General features: G+C 34.0%; 1 protein-coding gene across 1 annotated transcript in view; it reads left to right on the forward strand.

The window, feature by feature from the left end:
* SLF1 (SMC5-SMC6 complex localization factor 1) overlaps positions 1–18,624 on the forward strand; it is a 99,767-nt gene that overhangs the window by 27,322 nt on the left and 53,821 nt on the right. Inside the window, exons 6-14 of the mRNA XM_029942617.1 lie at positions 939–1,079; positions 3,398–3,544; positions 4,855–5,001; positions 5,837–5,959; positions 6,875–6,928; positions 7,900–8,058; positions 9,853–10,016; positions 17,159–17,290; positions 17,874–18,039. Of these exons, the coding sequence (XP_029798477.1) occupies positions 939–1,079; positions 3,398–3,544; positions 4,855–5,001; positions 5,837–5,959; positions 6,875–6,928; positions 7,900–8,058; positions 9,853–10,016; positions 17,159–17,290; positions 17,874–18,039 (1,233 nt within the window). The remainder of the gene's footprint in view (positions 1–938; positions 1,080–3,397; positions 3,545–4,854; positions 5,002–5,836; positions 5,960–6,874; positions 6,929–7,899; positions 8,059–9,852; positions 10,017–17,158; positions 17,291–17,873; positions 18,040–18,624) is intronic.

An 18,624-nucleotide genomic window follows, 5' to 3' on the forward strand; every position in this document is an offset into this window, starting at 1 on the left:
TAGGAAAGAAGAAAGGTATTCCTTTATCTTAGTTTTCAGCTTTACTTTCCTCAGTAACTGAAGGAAGTCAATCAGGTAAGGTACTCACAGGAATTGTTCTCTGATTAGAAGATTGCAGCCTGTTTAAAGGTCCTCCTGTGTACGTAGGAATCCCAGCACAAGGGAAACGGAACTGAGGACGACACAATAGGCCTTACACATTTCAACTTCTGTCATAATTGTTTTCTAAGAGAACAGTGATTCTTTAGTCTCTGTAAAGGTAGTTAATCTCTGAATACCCTTCCATAAGTGCATCGTCAGATCTGTCGTGAGCTCATCTTGCATCTCTTTATCCTATTAAACTTTTAGAATTCTATGCATAGGTACATATGCACGTGTCTTCATCAGTATGGCTCGGTGGTTTATGAATTCAGCTTAGATTTCTTGGCAAGAGAAATTTTAAATATTTGATATAAGTTAGGTGAAAATGATTGTTGATGGCTGCTCAAGTAAAAGAAGAGCTGTAAATTGATCTACTAAGCCCCTTTTTCTCTTTGTATGCAGTAGACTTGCAAATGAGAACTCTTTCCAGTAAAGAGCTGAAAAATAATCTGGGAAGTAATCTATCTGAATCTTTCCTATCTGTTATACCATTAACTTGGACAGGAACTAGATAAAATATTTGTGTTCATGATTATTCATAAAAGAGATTGATTGTTACTAGACCAACAAAGCATTACAATTTTTGGAGATACACAGAAATCACTTATTATTCAGGGCCTATGTTTTGAAGTTTTTTTCTTAAAAGAATTTATTGGTAATAACTTCTGATTTAGGAGAATGCATTTTACTTATTAACTACTAAAGGATTTTGCAATTATAGATAAAGTTGGCTAACATAAAAAGTACATAATTTTGAAATTATACTGATTGTCTGAACCATTTTTATATACATACAGAAAGAAATTCAGAATGATGAAGATTCCCAGACCAATTCTGTTTGGAATAAACATTTCAATCTGGAAAAAAGCAAAGATTTCTGGAAGGATAGGGATCTTGAAATGAAAGGTGCCTTAAAAGAGAGCATGCGTAGAAGCCAGGTAAAACACTATGGGCCAAAAATGTACATTTCTGGTTCTTTTTTTTTTTATGATTTTTATTTAATTTTGAGAGACAGAGACAGACAGTGTGAGCAGGGGAGGGTCAGAGAGAGAGGGAAACACAGAATCTGAAGCAGGCTCCGGGCTCTGAGCTAGCAGTCAGCAGAGTCCAATGCAGGGCTCAAACCCACGAACCATGAGATCATGACCTGAGCCAAAGTCAGACGCTTAACCAACTGAGCCACCCAGGCGTCCCCACATTTCTGGTTCTTACGTAATTGTTTGAGATGAAATATATGGAGAAATAATAGAAATTTTGGAATCAGAGCTAGTATTTGAACCCAGATCTTTGTTTTATTGTCTGTGACTTGAGCTTGTCAAGATATTGCCTCATGTCTCTGTTTTCAGACTCTTATTGCAATAATGCACGCATGCATATAGAAACACACAGTTCCTATATGTATGTGCTCTCAGCACATGATAATTACTTAAAATTCCCCTGTATGTTTAATATGGTTGTGTTATAATCTTATAAAGTATTTTTATCTGTCAGCAATATGTATATTCATAATTCATGATCTGAAGTCTAGTATTTTGCTGCATGGAGAACAAAATTTTTTAATGATACAGATGAATTCTATTTAAAAAAAATTTTTAATGTATTTAGTTTTGAGAGACAGAGAGAGACAGCGTGAGCAGGGGAGGGTCAGAGAGAGAGGTAGATACAGAATCTGAAGCAGGCTCCAGGCTCTGAGCTAGCTGTCAGCACAGAGCCCGGTGTGGGGCTCAAACCCACAAACCATGGGATCATGACCTAAGCCAAAGCCAGACGCTTAACTGACTGAGCCACCCAGGTGCCCCAGATGAATTCTATTTAGATTAAATAAGGAAAATAAACAGAAGTACTTTGAACTTGCAGCAATAAAACATGCCTTAAAGAAGCATATATGTGGCTCTAATAAAATTTTTCAAATAGCAGCAACCAAAAAAAGGCATTCTTAGTTTTATCCTAGAACAGCTAATGTTTAAGTATGCTCAATTTCATATTGTGCTTTATAAAACAGACTCTTTTGATGTACCAAGTCATTTACATAGTAATTATTATTACTTAACCTAAAATATTTCTAAATGTGACTAGACAGAAATTAAAAGTTTTATTTTCACTCTATCTGCCAAAGATTTTACAAAGAGAATTTAAAGAAGTATTTGGTACTTCATAAAATCAACAGTACCTTAAATTATATATGGAGAGATTAGATAAAAGTTTACAAAGGATTAAAATATTAATGTATTTTTTTCTGGCTTTTCCAAAATATAATTGATATTTATGTGATTTATAAGACTAGCTACATGTACATGGTCTTAATAGGAAGGTTTTTGAGTTAATCTATGAAACATGCATTATAAACCACAGTATAAAAACTTTGACATACAGAAAGAAATGTAAAATGATGGAGTTACTAAAATAAACTTCATTTTTATTTAACATGGAAACAAGAATCAAATGGAGATTTTGTGAAAGATATGGAAATTAAGAAAAAGACATCAATTTATATTTCTATAAAATTCAGGTAGAAATTTATATTTTTAAAAATAAGTTTCTGTGTAGAAAAAAACAGACTCTTACATATAGAGAACTGGTGATTCTCAGAGGGGAGGTGGGTGGCAGGATCAGTGATAGAGGTAAAGTGTACTAAAGAGTACACTTACCATGCTGAGCACTGACTAATGTACAGAATTGTTGTATGTTATATAATGAATATATATAATTTAGAATGCTTGTATAAATACAACTTTGTATAGTATAATAAATAAATAGTATGGTTTTGATACTTCTTACTGTTTATTATTAAACCTATGTTCTATAAAAAGATTTTTTTGAGATTTTTTATTGGATATGCCTAGAAGTCACAAGATCCTATTGATCTTTAGTCTAAAATTATTTTTACAAATATTTGGAAAAATAAAATAATGGAGATAACGTAATTGTGTTTTGACTAATCGTATGACAAATGGCGGTGGGGGTAGGGGTTGGGGATGAGAAGCAGATCCCAAGAAAGACTAAATTAATAAAAGCACCTACATGAAATGTATATGTGAACATAATATAAATCTTTGGGAACTAAAAATGCATTTCTCTGCTTTATCTTAACGTAACTAAGATGTAATATAATTCACGGCTCTAACATAGTTCACCGCATGCATATGTTATGGAAAACCTGCCTTCCTCAGTGGGCGTTTCTGTTGTGACTTGCATTGGTTGTGTCAAGGCTATGTTTCATCCACAGTCTAACTAAAGTATTCTTACATACACATAGAAAGAAATGCAAAATCATGATGAAGATGGTAACGTTAGTTCTCTTTTGACCGACCATCACAAGAAAGAAAAATTCAGAGATTCCAGTAAAGATCTGAAATTTGTTAAAATGAGAGATGTCTTAGGAAGGCACACATGTGGAAGTCAGGTAAGACCTTCTAAATGAAAAATAATTTGTATTTTACAACTCTTTTCTAAATTTACCATATTTATAAATTGCTCCTTCTAAATTACATTATAAAAATGTTTATAAGGCATTTGTATACAGTTCTTAACAGAATGCAAAACCAATTATGTTTGCACTTGCTAGGCTAAGAAATAAAAGAGCATTACCAGTTTTATAAGATTCTGCTGGGTGTCATTTCTAAACTGTCCTTTTTCTCCCTCTTACCCACAGATAACCTCTATCTTGGCATTCATGTTATTTTTTTTTCATTATAGTTTTGCCAGCTATGTATTTATAATTTATAGTATTAATAGTCTTCTGTGACGTTTTTCTTTTTTCTTGCTTTTTTGCTAGTGTATATAATGTTTATTGATTCACAACTCTATATTTTTAAGAATTTTTTTAATGTTTATTTTTGAGAGAGAACGTGTCATTGTGGGAGGGGCAGAAAGAGAGGGAGAGAGAGAGAGAGAGAGAGAGAGAGAGAGAGAGAGAGAGAAGTCCAAGGAACCTCCAGATTCAGTGAGGAGCCCACAGCCTGACTCGGAGCTCAATCCTGCCACTGTGAGATTACAACCTGAGCCAATATTCAGAGTCGGGACACTCAACCAACTGACCCACCCAGCCTCACAACTGTATCTACTTTATTTATTTATATAGGTATATTGGGTTTTCATTTTCTTGGTGTGTGTTTGATTGCTTGGTTTTTGCAGTTATGAACAGTTGTGCCTTGAACAGTGTGAACATTTTCTTATATGACTCTTGGCACACATGTTTAGGAGTTTCTCTAGCTTAGGATATGTTCTTTGGAGTAGATTTGCTGTGTGTAGTGGTAGTAGGTAATGCTCATCTGTTTTCTAAAAACGTTTTACTAATGTACACCCACTTTAACAATAGATGAGATTTCCTCTTGTAAAACACTATTATTTTTTACATATGGTGTACTTGTGTTAGAAGACAGACCCTGGAGGGGCTTGTGGGTGGCTCCGTCGGTTAACCATCCAACAGCAGCTCAGGTTATGATCTCGCAGTTCGTGAGTTCAAGTCCTACATCGCACTCTGTGCTGACAGCTCAGAGCCTGGAGCCTGCTTCGGGTTCTGTGTCTCTACTTCTCTTCTGCCTCTCCACTGCTTGTGCTCGCTCGCTCTCTCTCTCTCTCTCTCTCTCTCTCTCTCTCTCTCTGTCTCTCACAAAATGAATAAAGTTAAAAAAGAAAAAAAGACTCTTGAGTTTGTGTAGATTTTGTAATACATATCATTCATACTGAGATTTAATTGTGGCCTACTTGTAGAAGGAAATTAAGAAAAAGGATGAAGATATTCAAAGGAGTTATACATTGAGGAAAAAACGCAAAAAAGGAAATGAAAGAGATTCCAGGAAAGACACTAAACGTCACAAAATTAAAAGTACCTCAAGAAAGCACATATATAGAGATCAGGTAAAACTTTGTAAGCTAAGCTAAACAGTTCATTTTTTCTGGTTCTCCCATAATAAAATCTAGACATAGAATCTTATTTTTAATATTGCTTGCTGTGTCAAATATAACCTGCACATCCTATGAAAAAATTGTCTTCACTTGATCCAGTGTAATATTCATAACTAATGTTATAATTAACTTTGGTTTATAAGGAAAGTCTTCTTATATGCATACACAGAAATTTGAATTAATAGCCAAGATACTAAAATGTATTATCTTTTGTCTAAGTGTCACAAAAAAGAAAAAGAAACAAAGGTTCTGAAAAAACGCTAAACTTCCTATGAAAAATACCTTAAGATTACATGTGGATGTAGTTTGGGTAATACATTCCTAATCTAAATGTTTTTTGTCTTTCTCTTTCCTGAGATAATACTATTTTTAATAAGATAGCTTGTCTTTCTAATGGGATCCTTCTCAAGTTAATTTTTCTAGGGTACAAATTAATGTAAAATATTGCATGTTTATATACTATATTCAGAAGGATCTTCAGAAAGATGATAAAGGTAGACAAATAGTGAATCATGTTGCGTGACCATGGCAATAAAAGGGAGACGCAGGGGAGAGATTCCAGGAAAGATTAGGACCAGGTTAAAAGGAAAATTTCCCTAGGTAAAACTTTCCAAATTAAAATGTTTCCTTTTTTAAACTATTTTTATGAAATACAATTGTAAGGATCTTTGTTGAGGTTAATGCTTCATGAATGAGTTTTTCTTGTATTCTTTTGTTCATGATGATACTTATATTTGTGCTGATATTGCTTTAGTACACTGTCTAAAGTACTTTTACATGTATGCAGAAAGAACTGAAGAATTCTCTTTTTGCTGATCGTGCCAAAGAATCAAAACCCAAGGATGTCAGGACAGATGTGGATATTGTTGAAATAAAAAATGACTTAAGGAAGCACATATATAGAGCTCAGGTAGAACTTGCCATGCTAAAAATTTCTTTAGTTTCATTTCTTTAGTGTAACCAAAATATAACAATAATAGTAATAATCATTATTATATATAATGTAAAATTTTCTTAGTTTCTTTGTTATGAACAGTAATGCACTTGGACATTTATTAAATAGGCTGAATTCTGTGCCATTTATAGCTCAGTGATGCTAAAAATAAATTAGATATTTCTAAACTGTTGTATCTCGGTGCTGTAATGCTTGCTAGCCTGATATTACAGGATGAGGGCTGGATTGATGGCCTTTGTTCTGGGTCAGCCTCAGTTTTACACAGCCCTTGAGAGTTTGGGGGGAAGGGCTTTCTCAGTGATCATCTTGTATCTAAAACTCATATAATCAGAATATTATCTCTTTTTATGTTGGTTACATTTTTCCAGTCTAATCTTTGAAACAAATACAGAATTATAGTTATTTTATTTTATTTTATTTTATTTTTCCCCTCGACCCCACCCCCCAAACGAATTATAGTTATTTTAAAACAGTGGAAGAAGATTGTTACTATATAGAAAACGTGACTACATTTTTTCTATGGACTTTTATACAAAATGGTCTCTCCATTTATATCTCTATTAAAACACTAAGGACAATGGCTAATTCATTTCTTCAAAGTGAATATGACTTGAATTTCTAAGTTATTTTAGTTTAGAAAGAGAAAATAGAGAATGTTCATACTCTGGAGAGTGCTGTTACCTTACAATGATGAAAGTCACTGGTCTGAGTAAATGTGTATCAGTATCAGATCAATTACAGCTTTTAATATGCTCCTGAGTCTATTCTGTACGTTTGCCCAAGGTTTTACTTTCTTCTATACTGAAATGTATTATTCTACCTAAGAAAAAAAAAATGCTTAATTTTGGTAATATGGTTGCTATTTTGTAGGCTATCAGATACAGCTGCATTAGAATAGATAAACAACCAGTGTACAATATTGAGGTAAGGGGCTTGGAGCAGGGTGGTGATGGAGGCAAAAAATAAGCTTTATATTTTTTAATTTTTAGTTCTTTTGAATATGTTGTCTGTACAACAAAGCTTGCCATCAAATGTGAAATGTACTTTCTCTAATCATTATAGAAAAAGAAAAGTAATACTCTGTCAAAGGTCCAAAAAAATTGTATATGGTACTAAAAACTGATCATGAGAATTAAAAACTTAACTTGTGCTCATCATAGATGAGTTAAATACCCCTGTTCCCACATTGCACAGCTTTTATGATTACTACTTCCAGATTAAATATTCAATATTATATTTGTGAAAGTACATTATTTCCTTTATATTATTCATTCCTTTACAGTTTATTTCATGTAGTCTTTCACAGTATTTTTAACTCTCTGCTGGTTTCAATATAGTTCTGTTTTGACCAAGGGGAATGTATTTCATTGAACTCTTGGAGTTATATTAATGTCTGTCTTCAGAGTGATTGTGACACAATAGCAATTGTATTTTTTGCAAATATTGATTGAGCTTGATGATATCAATATATTTAGTGTATCTTAATAGATATATTTGCTTATAAGTTTAAAGAAAACCAGAAAATGGTTTTGCACCCAAAGAACTGTGTGTAGTTGTAGCTCTGAGGTCTCCTCATTACCAGCCATACTTTCTTTGTAAATGCCTTTTAATGTTTTCTTTCAATGGTAGTATTTCCCCTTACTATTTAAGGCAACAGAGAACAATAAATAAATCAATGTATATTTATATATATATGCATATATACTTTGTAGTACCTTATAGTTATAAAACACATTCATATAAATAATCTTTTTGAACCACCTTATAATACTGTAAAGTCATGAGGGCAGGAATTACGTTCTTTTTACAGATAAGAAAATTAAGTCTCCCTACTAATTGAATTTGCTCCTAAAATTTTTCTTCTTTTGAGGCATAGAATCTTTTTTTTTTTTTAGGTTAAAAATGCTGAATTTCCCAGAGGTGTATTAAATTTAATTGAAAGTCTCATAGAGGGACAGTTTTTTAAAGAGGCAATTGAAGAGCTTTCTTCGTTACAAGCACATTATATCCCGCCTGTATGCCTTCTTCATGCTCTTCTAGAGAACATTCTACAGGTAAGAGCAGTCTTAGAGGTTTATAATCTTTCAGAGAATGTTAAAATATGAACATTCTCACTTTTTGTATATTTACAGTTTGTCTTTACGATATTCCCCCCATTTTTTTAAATTTTATTTATTTATTTATTTATTGAGAGAGAGCACAAGTTGGGGAGGGGCGAAGAGGCAAAGAGAGAGGGACCGAAGATCTGAAGTGGACTCTGCCCTGACAGCAGCAAGGCAGTGTGGAGCTTGAACTCCTGAACTGCGAGATCATTACCTGAGCAGCCAGAGTCGGTTGCTCAGCCAGCTAAGCCACCCAGCTGCCTCTCCCTCATTTTAATAGGAAATGCTGTAGCCATATATTTCTATCCTTTATTGTGTGTGTGTATTTTGTATTTAGAGTTGTTATAAAACACTCAGTAAAAATTCACAATTTACTTAATACTAGTCACATAGCACTAACACACCAATCGGAGAAAAAATGGGACCTTAAAGGATTTATATGAATTCAAAATTACACAGCAAGGACTGGGTGTCACAAAAGAGAGCACTGATTAGCTGCTTTGGGACCGTCTCACAGGAGTTATTTGCCTTGCTGAGTTCACCAGGATCCAGGCCATTGCCTTCACTCTTAGACGTCTACAGCCTGATCTTGGTTGTATCCCAGAATCCATCCAAATTGAGAAGGTGTAATTATGCTGATTATATCGTGGGGCTTAAAAAACACAATTACCTGGTGCAGGATGTCAGAAAAGAGCATCATTGTCAGTAATCATGGTCTTCACTGTGTGAACTATTTTACAAATGCACTAAGGAAATTGAGTCTTTGTGCAATCCTTCAATACTGGTTTGGGATGGGAGAAGTATATTCTACTGCTGCTCTGGAAAAGGACAGTATGACTTTAGACTGGGTGGTGCAGAAGAAGGTCCAGAGGGAAGAGGGATGCTACTTCCCTTCGGGGTTCCTCCTGGGAAATCCCACTCTTGAGCTAGGAGGCCGCACGTTTGTGGAGGCGCGGATTCCCGCAGGAGAAACCAGGTGGGAGCATGGCTCTCCTGCAGGCACAAGGTTGATTTCCCGTAAGGACTATAGGACTGGGTGTCAGATCTCTCTTATGGTCCCATCGAGGCCGGGACTTGAGATGGCAGGCCATTTATTTTTTACTTTGAAACTATTTTCTAGGTTACTACTCTGAATGATCTACTTTCTTAGAATCTCAAAGATACTTTTCTCTTAGGAAAAATTTATTTGATTTTTTTCCTGTGGCAGTAAAGTAACTAATATGAAAATCTGATAACAATGATCAGAAAAGCCATTTGTACAGTGATACCAGTTTTATTCATAGTACACACAGACAATAAACATATTCCTTAAACTGTGAAAACCACTAAAAACAGCTTTTCAAAGGTAGCTTTCTAATTCTGTTCTTCATCGCAGTGCCAATTTGAGAACAACAAACCTAAGCTATATCAGATTAATATTGGTGATAACTAAGCATCCTACATGAAAAGCTTCTTACCTCTAATTCCTTGCAGGTCATATTTGGGCACTCTTCATCTCTAATCATGAAAAGTAGAGTGGACATTTCATATAAGTTATTCTCAATAGCTGGGATTACCTAATGTAGAGAAACATATTTAGTTGCATATCTCAGTTGCCGTATTTAACTAGTTAAATATGATAACTTCCAAATACATCTATTTGGGAAGAAGTGTTAGGTCATGGTTATTACAGTTTTAGGCTGGAGTAACTGGTAAAAGTGTAATTTTAGCTATAGTGTATTATTTGTTTTTTTTTTTTAATTATAGGATAACATAGATACATTTTCTGGCCGATACTTTGATATATTGTCTGCTCTTCTTCACCTGCATCCTCCTTGGAAGTCCCCGGCCATGTCAAGATACTACTTAGAGCTGTTTCAGTGTCCAACTTGTATGAAAGGAGCATGGTCTCTAATAGAAGTGCTTATCAAGTAAGTAGTTTGACAAGAGAGGATGGTAAATTTTATCTCATATTGCTATATATGTTTTAGATAAAAATGAAAGAAGCACATTTCATGTTAGAAAAAGTTTATGTGGGTATATAATATGTTTATTGTATTTCTTGTAAAACTCTCATAAAAAGGTCAGGCCTAGATTGGTCATATTTGTCATTTAGTTTCTTTACAAAAGAACGAAGTTTAATGAATACATATAGGAAAAGCAAATCATTATTTGATTTGATTTTTTAACAAAATAATAAGTGTTTATATTTGAAAATCTAATTAAAATTTATTTAATATGGGTATCAATTTTTGATCATCAAAAGTGTAAACATTTGTGTCTGTATATATTCTCTCTTACAGAATTTTTTGTTATTTTTTTAGGTAGCTAGCTAGCTAGCATGTCTCTTCATGTTTTCTTCCCAGATTGTTCCTTTGTCTTGAAAATGTTTTTCTGGAAATCCTTTCTATTTCTCTATCTTTCTACCAAACTAGGAATTGGGTTTTTTTTGTTTTTTTTATTTTGTTTTTCTTTTTTCTCTGGTAGTTCCCTGTATCTGATAGCCTGCTTTTGATTGGGAAGTCCTTCCTTATCCACGTGTTCTGTTTTAGGGCTCCATCATGGCAAGAGAAGGATACTTGACTAGCTAGGCAAAGGCTAGACCTTTGATTATCTCTTTGAGATTATAAAGATATAAAGGTTGTGATATATTGGAAGTGAACTAATCAACTAGCTACCATGCATTTTATTAATTCTTTTAACAAGTGTTTATTGAATACTTATTGGGAGCCAGGTACTGTGCTACATACATACACTCTAGGTATAAAAAAATAAAAATAAAAAAACAGTTCCTTCACTTTTTAAAAAAAATGTTTATTTTTGAGAGAGAGCATACATACTCATATGAGCAGGGGAAGGGCACAGAGAGAAGGAGATCAGAATCTTAGGTTCCCGCTGTCATCTCAGAGCCCTCCAAAGGCTGGAACTCAGGAACCGTGAGATCATGATCGGAGCTGAAATCAACCAACTGAGCCACCCAGGAGCCCATTCCTTCACTTTTGAAGGTGACTGAGATTTAAACACAATTCTAAAGCAACAGTACTAGTGCAGCGTTTGTATAGAATGTAAGGATATATGGGTTATGTGGCTGACATCCTTTCTAATTTACAAATCTCCATTTTCCTTTACTGCCATTGTCATCATTTAAAAAGCCCTCATGGCTTCATATGTAAACTACTGCAATACCTGCTTTATTGATCTTGATTCTACTGTTTCCCCTTTATCTTCCAAGGTACCTTAGTATACTCTTACCAAAGTAATGTTGCCATTTCCCAGATAAAAGTTTTCCATTAACTGACACATCACTTACAGGAGACAGTTGAAATTCCTTAGGAAAACATGTAAGACCTTTTGTGTTTAAATGCTTTACATGTCTTTTCATTATTTTCCCAAATGTGCTCTGTAACTAAACTAATTTCATTTCCTATCCCTTTAGTCTTATGTTCTTTCTGCCTAAATGTACCTCTATTCCTGAACCCCATGAATATTTGGCTTTCTCTGACTTACATGTTTCATTTAACATTATACTGTGTGGATCCATCCATGTTGTTGCACATGTCAAGGATTTTTGTTTTTTTCTGTTTCTGTTTTTTTGTTGTATGGCTGAGTAGTACTTCATTGTAAAGAAATTCCTTCATCTTTGGATGGATACTTGGGTTGCTTCCATACACTGGCTGTTGTAAATAATGCTGCAATAAGCAATGCATCTATCTTTTCCAATTAGTGTTTTTATTTCCTTTGGGCCCACGTACACAGGAGTGGAACTACTGAATCCTATGGTTATATGTGTTTTTAATATTTTGAGGAACCTCCATCCTATTTCCCACAGTGGCTTCACCAGCTTGCATTAACAACAACTGTACGAGGGTTCCTTTTTCTCCACATCCTTGCCAGTGTTTGTTGTTCCTTGAGTTTTTGATTTTGGCCATTCTGATAGGTGTGAAGTGATATCATTGTAGTTTTGATTTGCATTTCCCTAATGATGAGTGATGTTGAACATCTTCTCAAGTGTCTGTTGGCCATCTGGATATCTTTGAAGAAATGTCTGTTCATATCTTCTGCCCATTTTTAATTAGAGCATCTGGTTTTTTGGATGTTGCATTGTGTAAGTTCTTTATATATTTTGGCTCTTGGCCCCTTATCAGATATATCATTTGCAAATATCTTCTCCCAGTCAGTAGGTTTTTTTTTGTTTTGTTTTGTTCATGGTTTCCTTTGCTAGGCAAAAGCATTTTATTTTGGAACAGTTACAGTAGTTTAATTTTGCTTTTATTTTTCTTGCTTAGGGGACATAGCTAGAAAAATGTTTCCACAGCTGATGTCAAAAAGATTACTGCCTTGAGCGCCTGGGTGGCTCAGTTGGTTAAGCGTCTGACTTCAGTTCAGGTCATGATCTCGTGGTCTGTGAGTTCGAGCTCTGCATTGGGCTCTATGCTGACAGCTCGGAGCGTGGAGCCTGCTTTGGATTCTGTGTTTCCCTCTCTCTGTGCCCCTCCGCTGCTGGCACTCTGTCTATCTCTTTCTCTCAAAAATAAATAACATTAAAAAAAAAGATTACCGTCTATGTTTTCTTCTAGGAATTTTATGGTTTCAGATCTCACATTAAGTCTTTCATCCATTTTAAGTTTATTTTTGTGTATGGTATATATCTCATTCCTTAGCATTTAGCTGTCCAGTTTTCCCAACGTCATGTGTTGAAAAGACTTTTTCTCGCATATTCTTGCCTTTTTTTTTTTTTGCCATAGATTAATTGACCGCATAATTGTGGGTTTCTTTCTGGGCTTTATATTCTATTCCATGGATCTATGTGTCTCCTTTTATGTCAGTACCATACTGTTTTTGATTACTACAGCTTTGTACTATATCTGGAAATCAGCGATTGTGATACCTCCAGTTGTATTCTTTTTTTTAATAATTTTTTTTTTAGTTTGTTTATTTTTAAGAGACAGTGCACGTGGGGGACAAACAGAAAGAGAGGGAGACACAGAATCTGAAGCAGGCTCTAGGCTCTGAGCTGTCAGCACAGAGCACAACATGGGGCTTGAGCCCACAAACTGCAAGATCATGACCTGGGCTAAAGTTGGACATGTAACCAACTGAGCTTCTCAGGCACTCCTAGCTTTATTCTTTTTAAGATTGCTTTGAGTGTTTGGGGTCCTTTTTGGTTCTATTTTAGTATTTTTCTATCTTTTTGAAAAATCCTCTTGATAGTTTGGTAGGGATTGCATGAAATCTGTAGATTGTATCTAATAGTACAGACATTTTAAGGATGTTGATTCTTCCATTGCATGAGCATGGAATATCTTTCCGTTTCTTTGTATCATCTTCAGTAATGCTCATCAATGTTTTATAGTTTTCAAAGTACAGTTCTTTCACTTCCATGGTTGAATTTATTGCTAGGTACTTAATGCTTCCTGGTACAATTATGAATGGAATTGTTTCCTTAATTTTTCTTCCTACCACTTCACTACTACTAGTGTACAGAAATACAGCAGATTTCTGTATATTGATTTTGTATCCTGAAACTTGAATAAATTCATTTATCAGTTCTAATTGTTTTTTGGGTAGAGTCTTTAACATTTTCTTTTTTTTGTTTTTTAGTTTTTTTGATGTTTGTTTATTTTTGAGAAAGAGAGCATGAGCAGGGGAGGCACAGAGAGACAGGGAGACGCAGAATCCAAAGCAGGCTCCAGGCTTTGAGCTGTCAGCACAGAACCCAACACGGGGCTTGAACCATGACATCATGACCTGAGCCAAAGTCAGACGCTTAATTGACTGAGCCACATAGGCACCCCTAACGTTTTCTTTATGTAGTATTACATCATCTGTCAATAGTGAAAGTTGTCCTTCTTCCTTACCAATTTGGATGCCTTTTAGTTCTTTTTCTTGTCCAACTGCTGTGACTAGGACTTCTAATACGATGTTGAATAAAAGTAGTGAGACTAGACATCCTTGTCTTGTTCCTGACCTTAGGGGGAAAGCTTTCAGTTTTCCACTATTAGGGAAGATGTTAGTTGTGGGTTTTTCATAAGTGACTTTTATTATTTTGGGGTATATTCCCTGTATACCTACTCTGTTGAGGGTTTTTGTCATGAATGGACTTTGTACTTTATGAAATGCTTTTTCTGCATCTGTTGAAAAAATCATAAGGTTTTTATCTTTTCTCTTGTCGATGTGATGTATCATATTGAGTGATTTGTGAGTATGTTGAACCACTCTTGCATCCCCTGAATAAATCCCACTTGATCGTGGATGTATTGTTAAATTTGATTTGCTAATACTTGGAGAATTTTTACATCTTTGTTTATCAGTTACTGGCCTATAGTTTTCTGTTTTTCTGTGATGTCTTAATCCAGTTTTGGTATTAAGGTAACGCTGGTCTCAGAATGGATTTGGAAGCTGTTTTTCCTCCTCTGTCTTTTGAAATAGTTTGACAAGAGTAGGTTTTAAATTGTCTTTAAATATTTGGTTGTATTCAGCTGCAGAGTCATCTGGTCCTGGACTTTTGCTTGTTGAGAGATTTACTGATTCAGTTTCATTGCTAGTTATCAGTCTGTTCAATTTTTCTGTTTCTTTCTGATTCAGGAATTTATCTATTTCTTTTAGGTTGTCCAGCTTGTTGGCATATAATTTTTCATAATATTTACTTATAATCCTTTGAATTTCCTCTGCTTATGATAGTCATTTCTCCTGTTTCATTTCTCAATTGATTTGAGTTCTGTCTCTCTAGTTTTTCAATTTTGTTCGTCCTTTCAAAGAATTATCTCCTGGTTTCATTAATCTGTTATTTATTTATTTATTTAGTATCTATTTTATTTATTTCTGCTTTATTCTTTATGACTTCCTTCTTTTTGCTGGCTTTAGGCTTGGTTGTTCTTTTTAGGTTTAAAGTTGTTTTTTTGAGATATTTCTTTTGAGGTAGGCCTATATTGCTATAATCTTTCCTCTTAGAACAGCTTTTGCCATATCTCAAAGATTTTGGGCCATTGTATTTTCATTTTAATTCATCTTCATGTATTTTTTTATTTCCTCTTTAATTTCTTGGTTGGCCCATTCATTTTTTAATATCATGTTATTTAATGTCTATGTATTTGTGTTCTTTCCAGATTTCGTTTTTTGGTTCAATTCTAGTTTTATACTATGTGGTCAGAAAAGATTCAGGATATGATTTCAGTCTTTTAGAATGTGTTGAGACTTTATTTGTAGACTAGTATGTAATCTCTTCTGCAGAATGTTCTGTGTACATTTGAAAAGAAGGTGTATTTTGCAGTTTTTGGATGGAATGTTCTGAATATATGTGTGAGACCCATCTGGTCCAATATGTCATTCAGTGGTACTATTTCCTTGTCGATTTTATGTCTGATCTATCCACTGATGTAAGTGGGCTGTTAAAGTCCCCTACTGCTATTGTATTACTTTCTATTTCTTCCTTTATGTCTGTTAATAGTTGCTTTATATATTTGCAGGGCTCCCATGTTGGGTGCATAAATACTTATGGGTGTTATATCTTCTTGGATTATTCCCTTTATGGTTATGTGGTGTCTTTTGTCTCTTGTTATAATCTTTGTTTTAAAGTCTGTTTTGTCTGGTATAAGTATTGCTACCCTAGCTTTCTTTCTGCTCCATTTGCATAATAAATGTTTTCCCATCTCTTCACTTAAATGCTCAGTTTTAAACATCTCTATGCTTAGTGCTTAATACAATATCTGGAACATAATAAATGTTTAGATGAATTAATTGATGCAATAAGAGGTAGAATTACAAGTAGACTTGTTAATAAAGAAATACCTAGATTTCATTTTACAACAATTGGGTTCATTGGGAGTCAGAAAGAAGGTGTCTAAGGAAGTGGTGGACATATGGATGAACCGGATAATATTAGCCTACTTGTAAATATGTTTGCAATATTCCATAATATACATATTTTTTTCTTTGTTCGTTTTAAATGAAATATACCTTGGTATCCAGCTCTGGCAGTTTTCAGATAATTATATAGGCATGGAACATCTTCTAGAAGAGATTTGAGTGTTAAATATGATTAAATTTAACAGTCATTCACAGGGGCGCCTGGGTGGCTCAGTCGGTTAAGCACCCAACTTCAGCTCAGGCCATGATCTCACGGTCTGTGGCCGAACCCCGCCTCAGGCTCTGTGCTCACAGCTCAGAGCCTGGAGCCTGCTTCAGATTCTGTATCTGCCTCTCTCTCTGCCCCTTCCCCGCTCGTGCTCTGTCTCTCTCTGTCTCAAAAATAAAATAAAACTGTAAAAAAAAAGATTACAATTCAAGTCCTCACTTGCATAAGCCACATTTCACGTGTTCATCAGAACATATCCCATCACCACCGAAAGTTCTCTTGGACAGGACAGCTGTAGTAGAGGAAAAGAAAATAAACATTAAAAATTTTTAAGTGCACATTTATTTATTTTGAGAGAGAACACACTCATTCATGCACAAGTGCAGGGGAGGGGCAGAGAGCGAGAGAAAGAATCACAAGTAGTCTTTGTGCTGTCAGCACAGAACCCAATGGGGGGGGCTCAATCCCACAAACTCAATCATGACCTGAGCCAAAATCCAGAGTCAGATGCTTAACCGACAGAGCCACCCAGGCGCCCCAATATTAAATTTTTTAAACTCTTAAAAAATAGCCCTAAATGACCCTCATTTTACTAAATAAGAACAACAAATAACCTTGACTGAGAAGAGAACTATAAAAAGTATTATAAGAGACTGTAGCTGATGATCTGAATCGGAAGTGTTTAATTAAATACATAATCTTTTGGTCTTCATGAATAAAATAAAGAATAGAGTACCATTTGGCTATTAAATATTACAATCATTGAAACATAGAGAAATTAGATCTTTATTACTAAAAATTGAAATATCATGAGATACTTGACATGGTTTGATTTTTAAAGGAAGAAAATACACTAATAAAATTTTGTTGATTAGCTTTATAGTTTTTGAAGTGTAAAATGTATTAGAATTCTAATAATACTCTGAAAGAAATATTTTGTCCACAGAATGTTCATTGAAATGCTTGTATGTTACAAGGTATTGGGTTCATGTTTTTCAGGTCTTGTCTTTACAATGAAAGTTTTTGTCATCAAATTTCGAAAAATATTATTGGCAGTAAGGTGCTCCACCTGACCCTGCTCAAATTTTTCTTTAATTTAGTGGAAAGTGAAGTGCGACATCTGAGCCAAAAGTAAGTATAATCACAAAGAAAAATTTTTCTATATTTATATGTTTCTATGTATTCTTTTTCTAATTCATGTACATCTAAAAAGTAACCTTATTTTCAGGTTTAAAGTAGATTTGTTTTTAAAACATGGTTGCAGACATAGTCCTTCAGTGGCAGTAAAGTTTTTTATGTTCTTTATATGGCTTTAATCCACATTTTTGTTTTTCACTAACTTAGACATTTGGATAGGTAAGATTTCATTCTTTTTTTCAGGGTTTATGTATTGTTTTAATTCTTAAGTAATCAAATACCTAAGTGAAAATTCTACTGGGTTTTTTAACATTGAATCTATAATATCCATGATAAATTTTGTGTATGTTCTAAAATATGCAGTTAGATGACTGTGCTTGTTGGTCATTGTGTTGACTTATGACCATTATTTTGTATAGTGTTCTTTATTATAATTATGTTATAATCCTTATATATTATGCCCTTTCTATATTTAGAAATTGCTAGATCTTTTTGTATTATGGCAAAAGGTATTATGCCTTATAACTGTTGTGATCAAGTTGGCATAAAAATATACTTTGATTCATATTTTCATTAGGTTGTATGACTGGTCAGATTCTCAGAATCTGAAAATAACAGGAAAGGCAATTCTTCTTGAAATCTTTTGGTCAGGAAATGAGGCCTCTGGGCTTTTGACCAAACCAGTAAATATGCTTTTGGAGTGGACTATATATTCTCACAAGGAAAAGTGCAAGTCTAATGATGTAAGTAGAATTGATTTACAATGAATAATGACCTATGAAAATACATCTTTGATTTAAACATCTTTTGTCTTTATTCCTTGAGCAATTTGAATAAAACTAAAATCTATCCCAATGTAGCATTGTTTTCTATTTATTTTATTTAGTTTTATTGTAAAAGATCCTTAGAAGTTGGTTTCTTCATCATCTTACATTTAGGTATATTAGCTAGAGACAGTTTATTTGATCATTACTGCTGAGATATCTGAATTAACTTATTCTAAATTTTTTACTTTTTTACAATTTCAATTCTTGAGGAACCTATGATAGTAAAAACTGAATCCATACAATATTTTGATGTACAAATAGAGAGTTCTACTTGTTTTTAAAACTGCCATTGTGATGGTTAGTTATTTCTTCATAAGTAGATCTTACTTATCGTTAGAATTTAGGGTACGGTTATTTTCGCCTATTACCTATCTGAAGGATTTTTGGGAAAATTAAATGCACTAAAATATGTAAAGTGTATGGCAACATACTGTGCAATGTTTTGAATGCATAATTACCATTAGTCACCTTTCTTCTCTTCAAAATGATCTGCTTTGGGGA

Source organism: Suricata suricatta, chromosome 6 (assembly GCF_006229205.1).
Source record: "Suricata suricatta isolate VVHF042 chromosome 6, meerkat_22Aug2017_6uvM2_HiC, whole genome shotgun sequence".
NCBI classification, from domain to species: Eukaryota; Metazoa; Chordata; class Mammalia; order Carnivora; family Herpestidae; genus Suricata; species Suricata suricatta.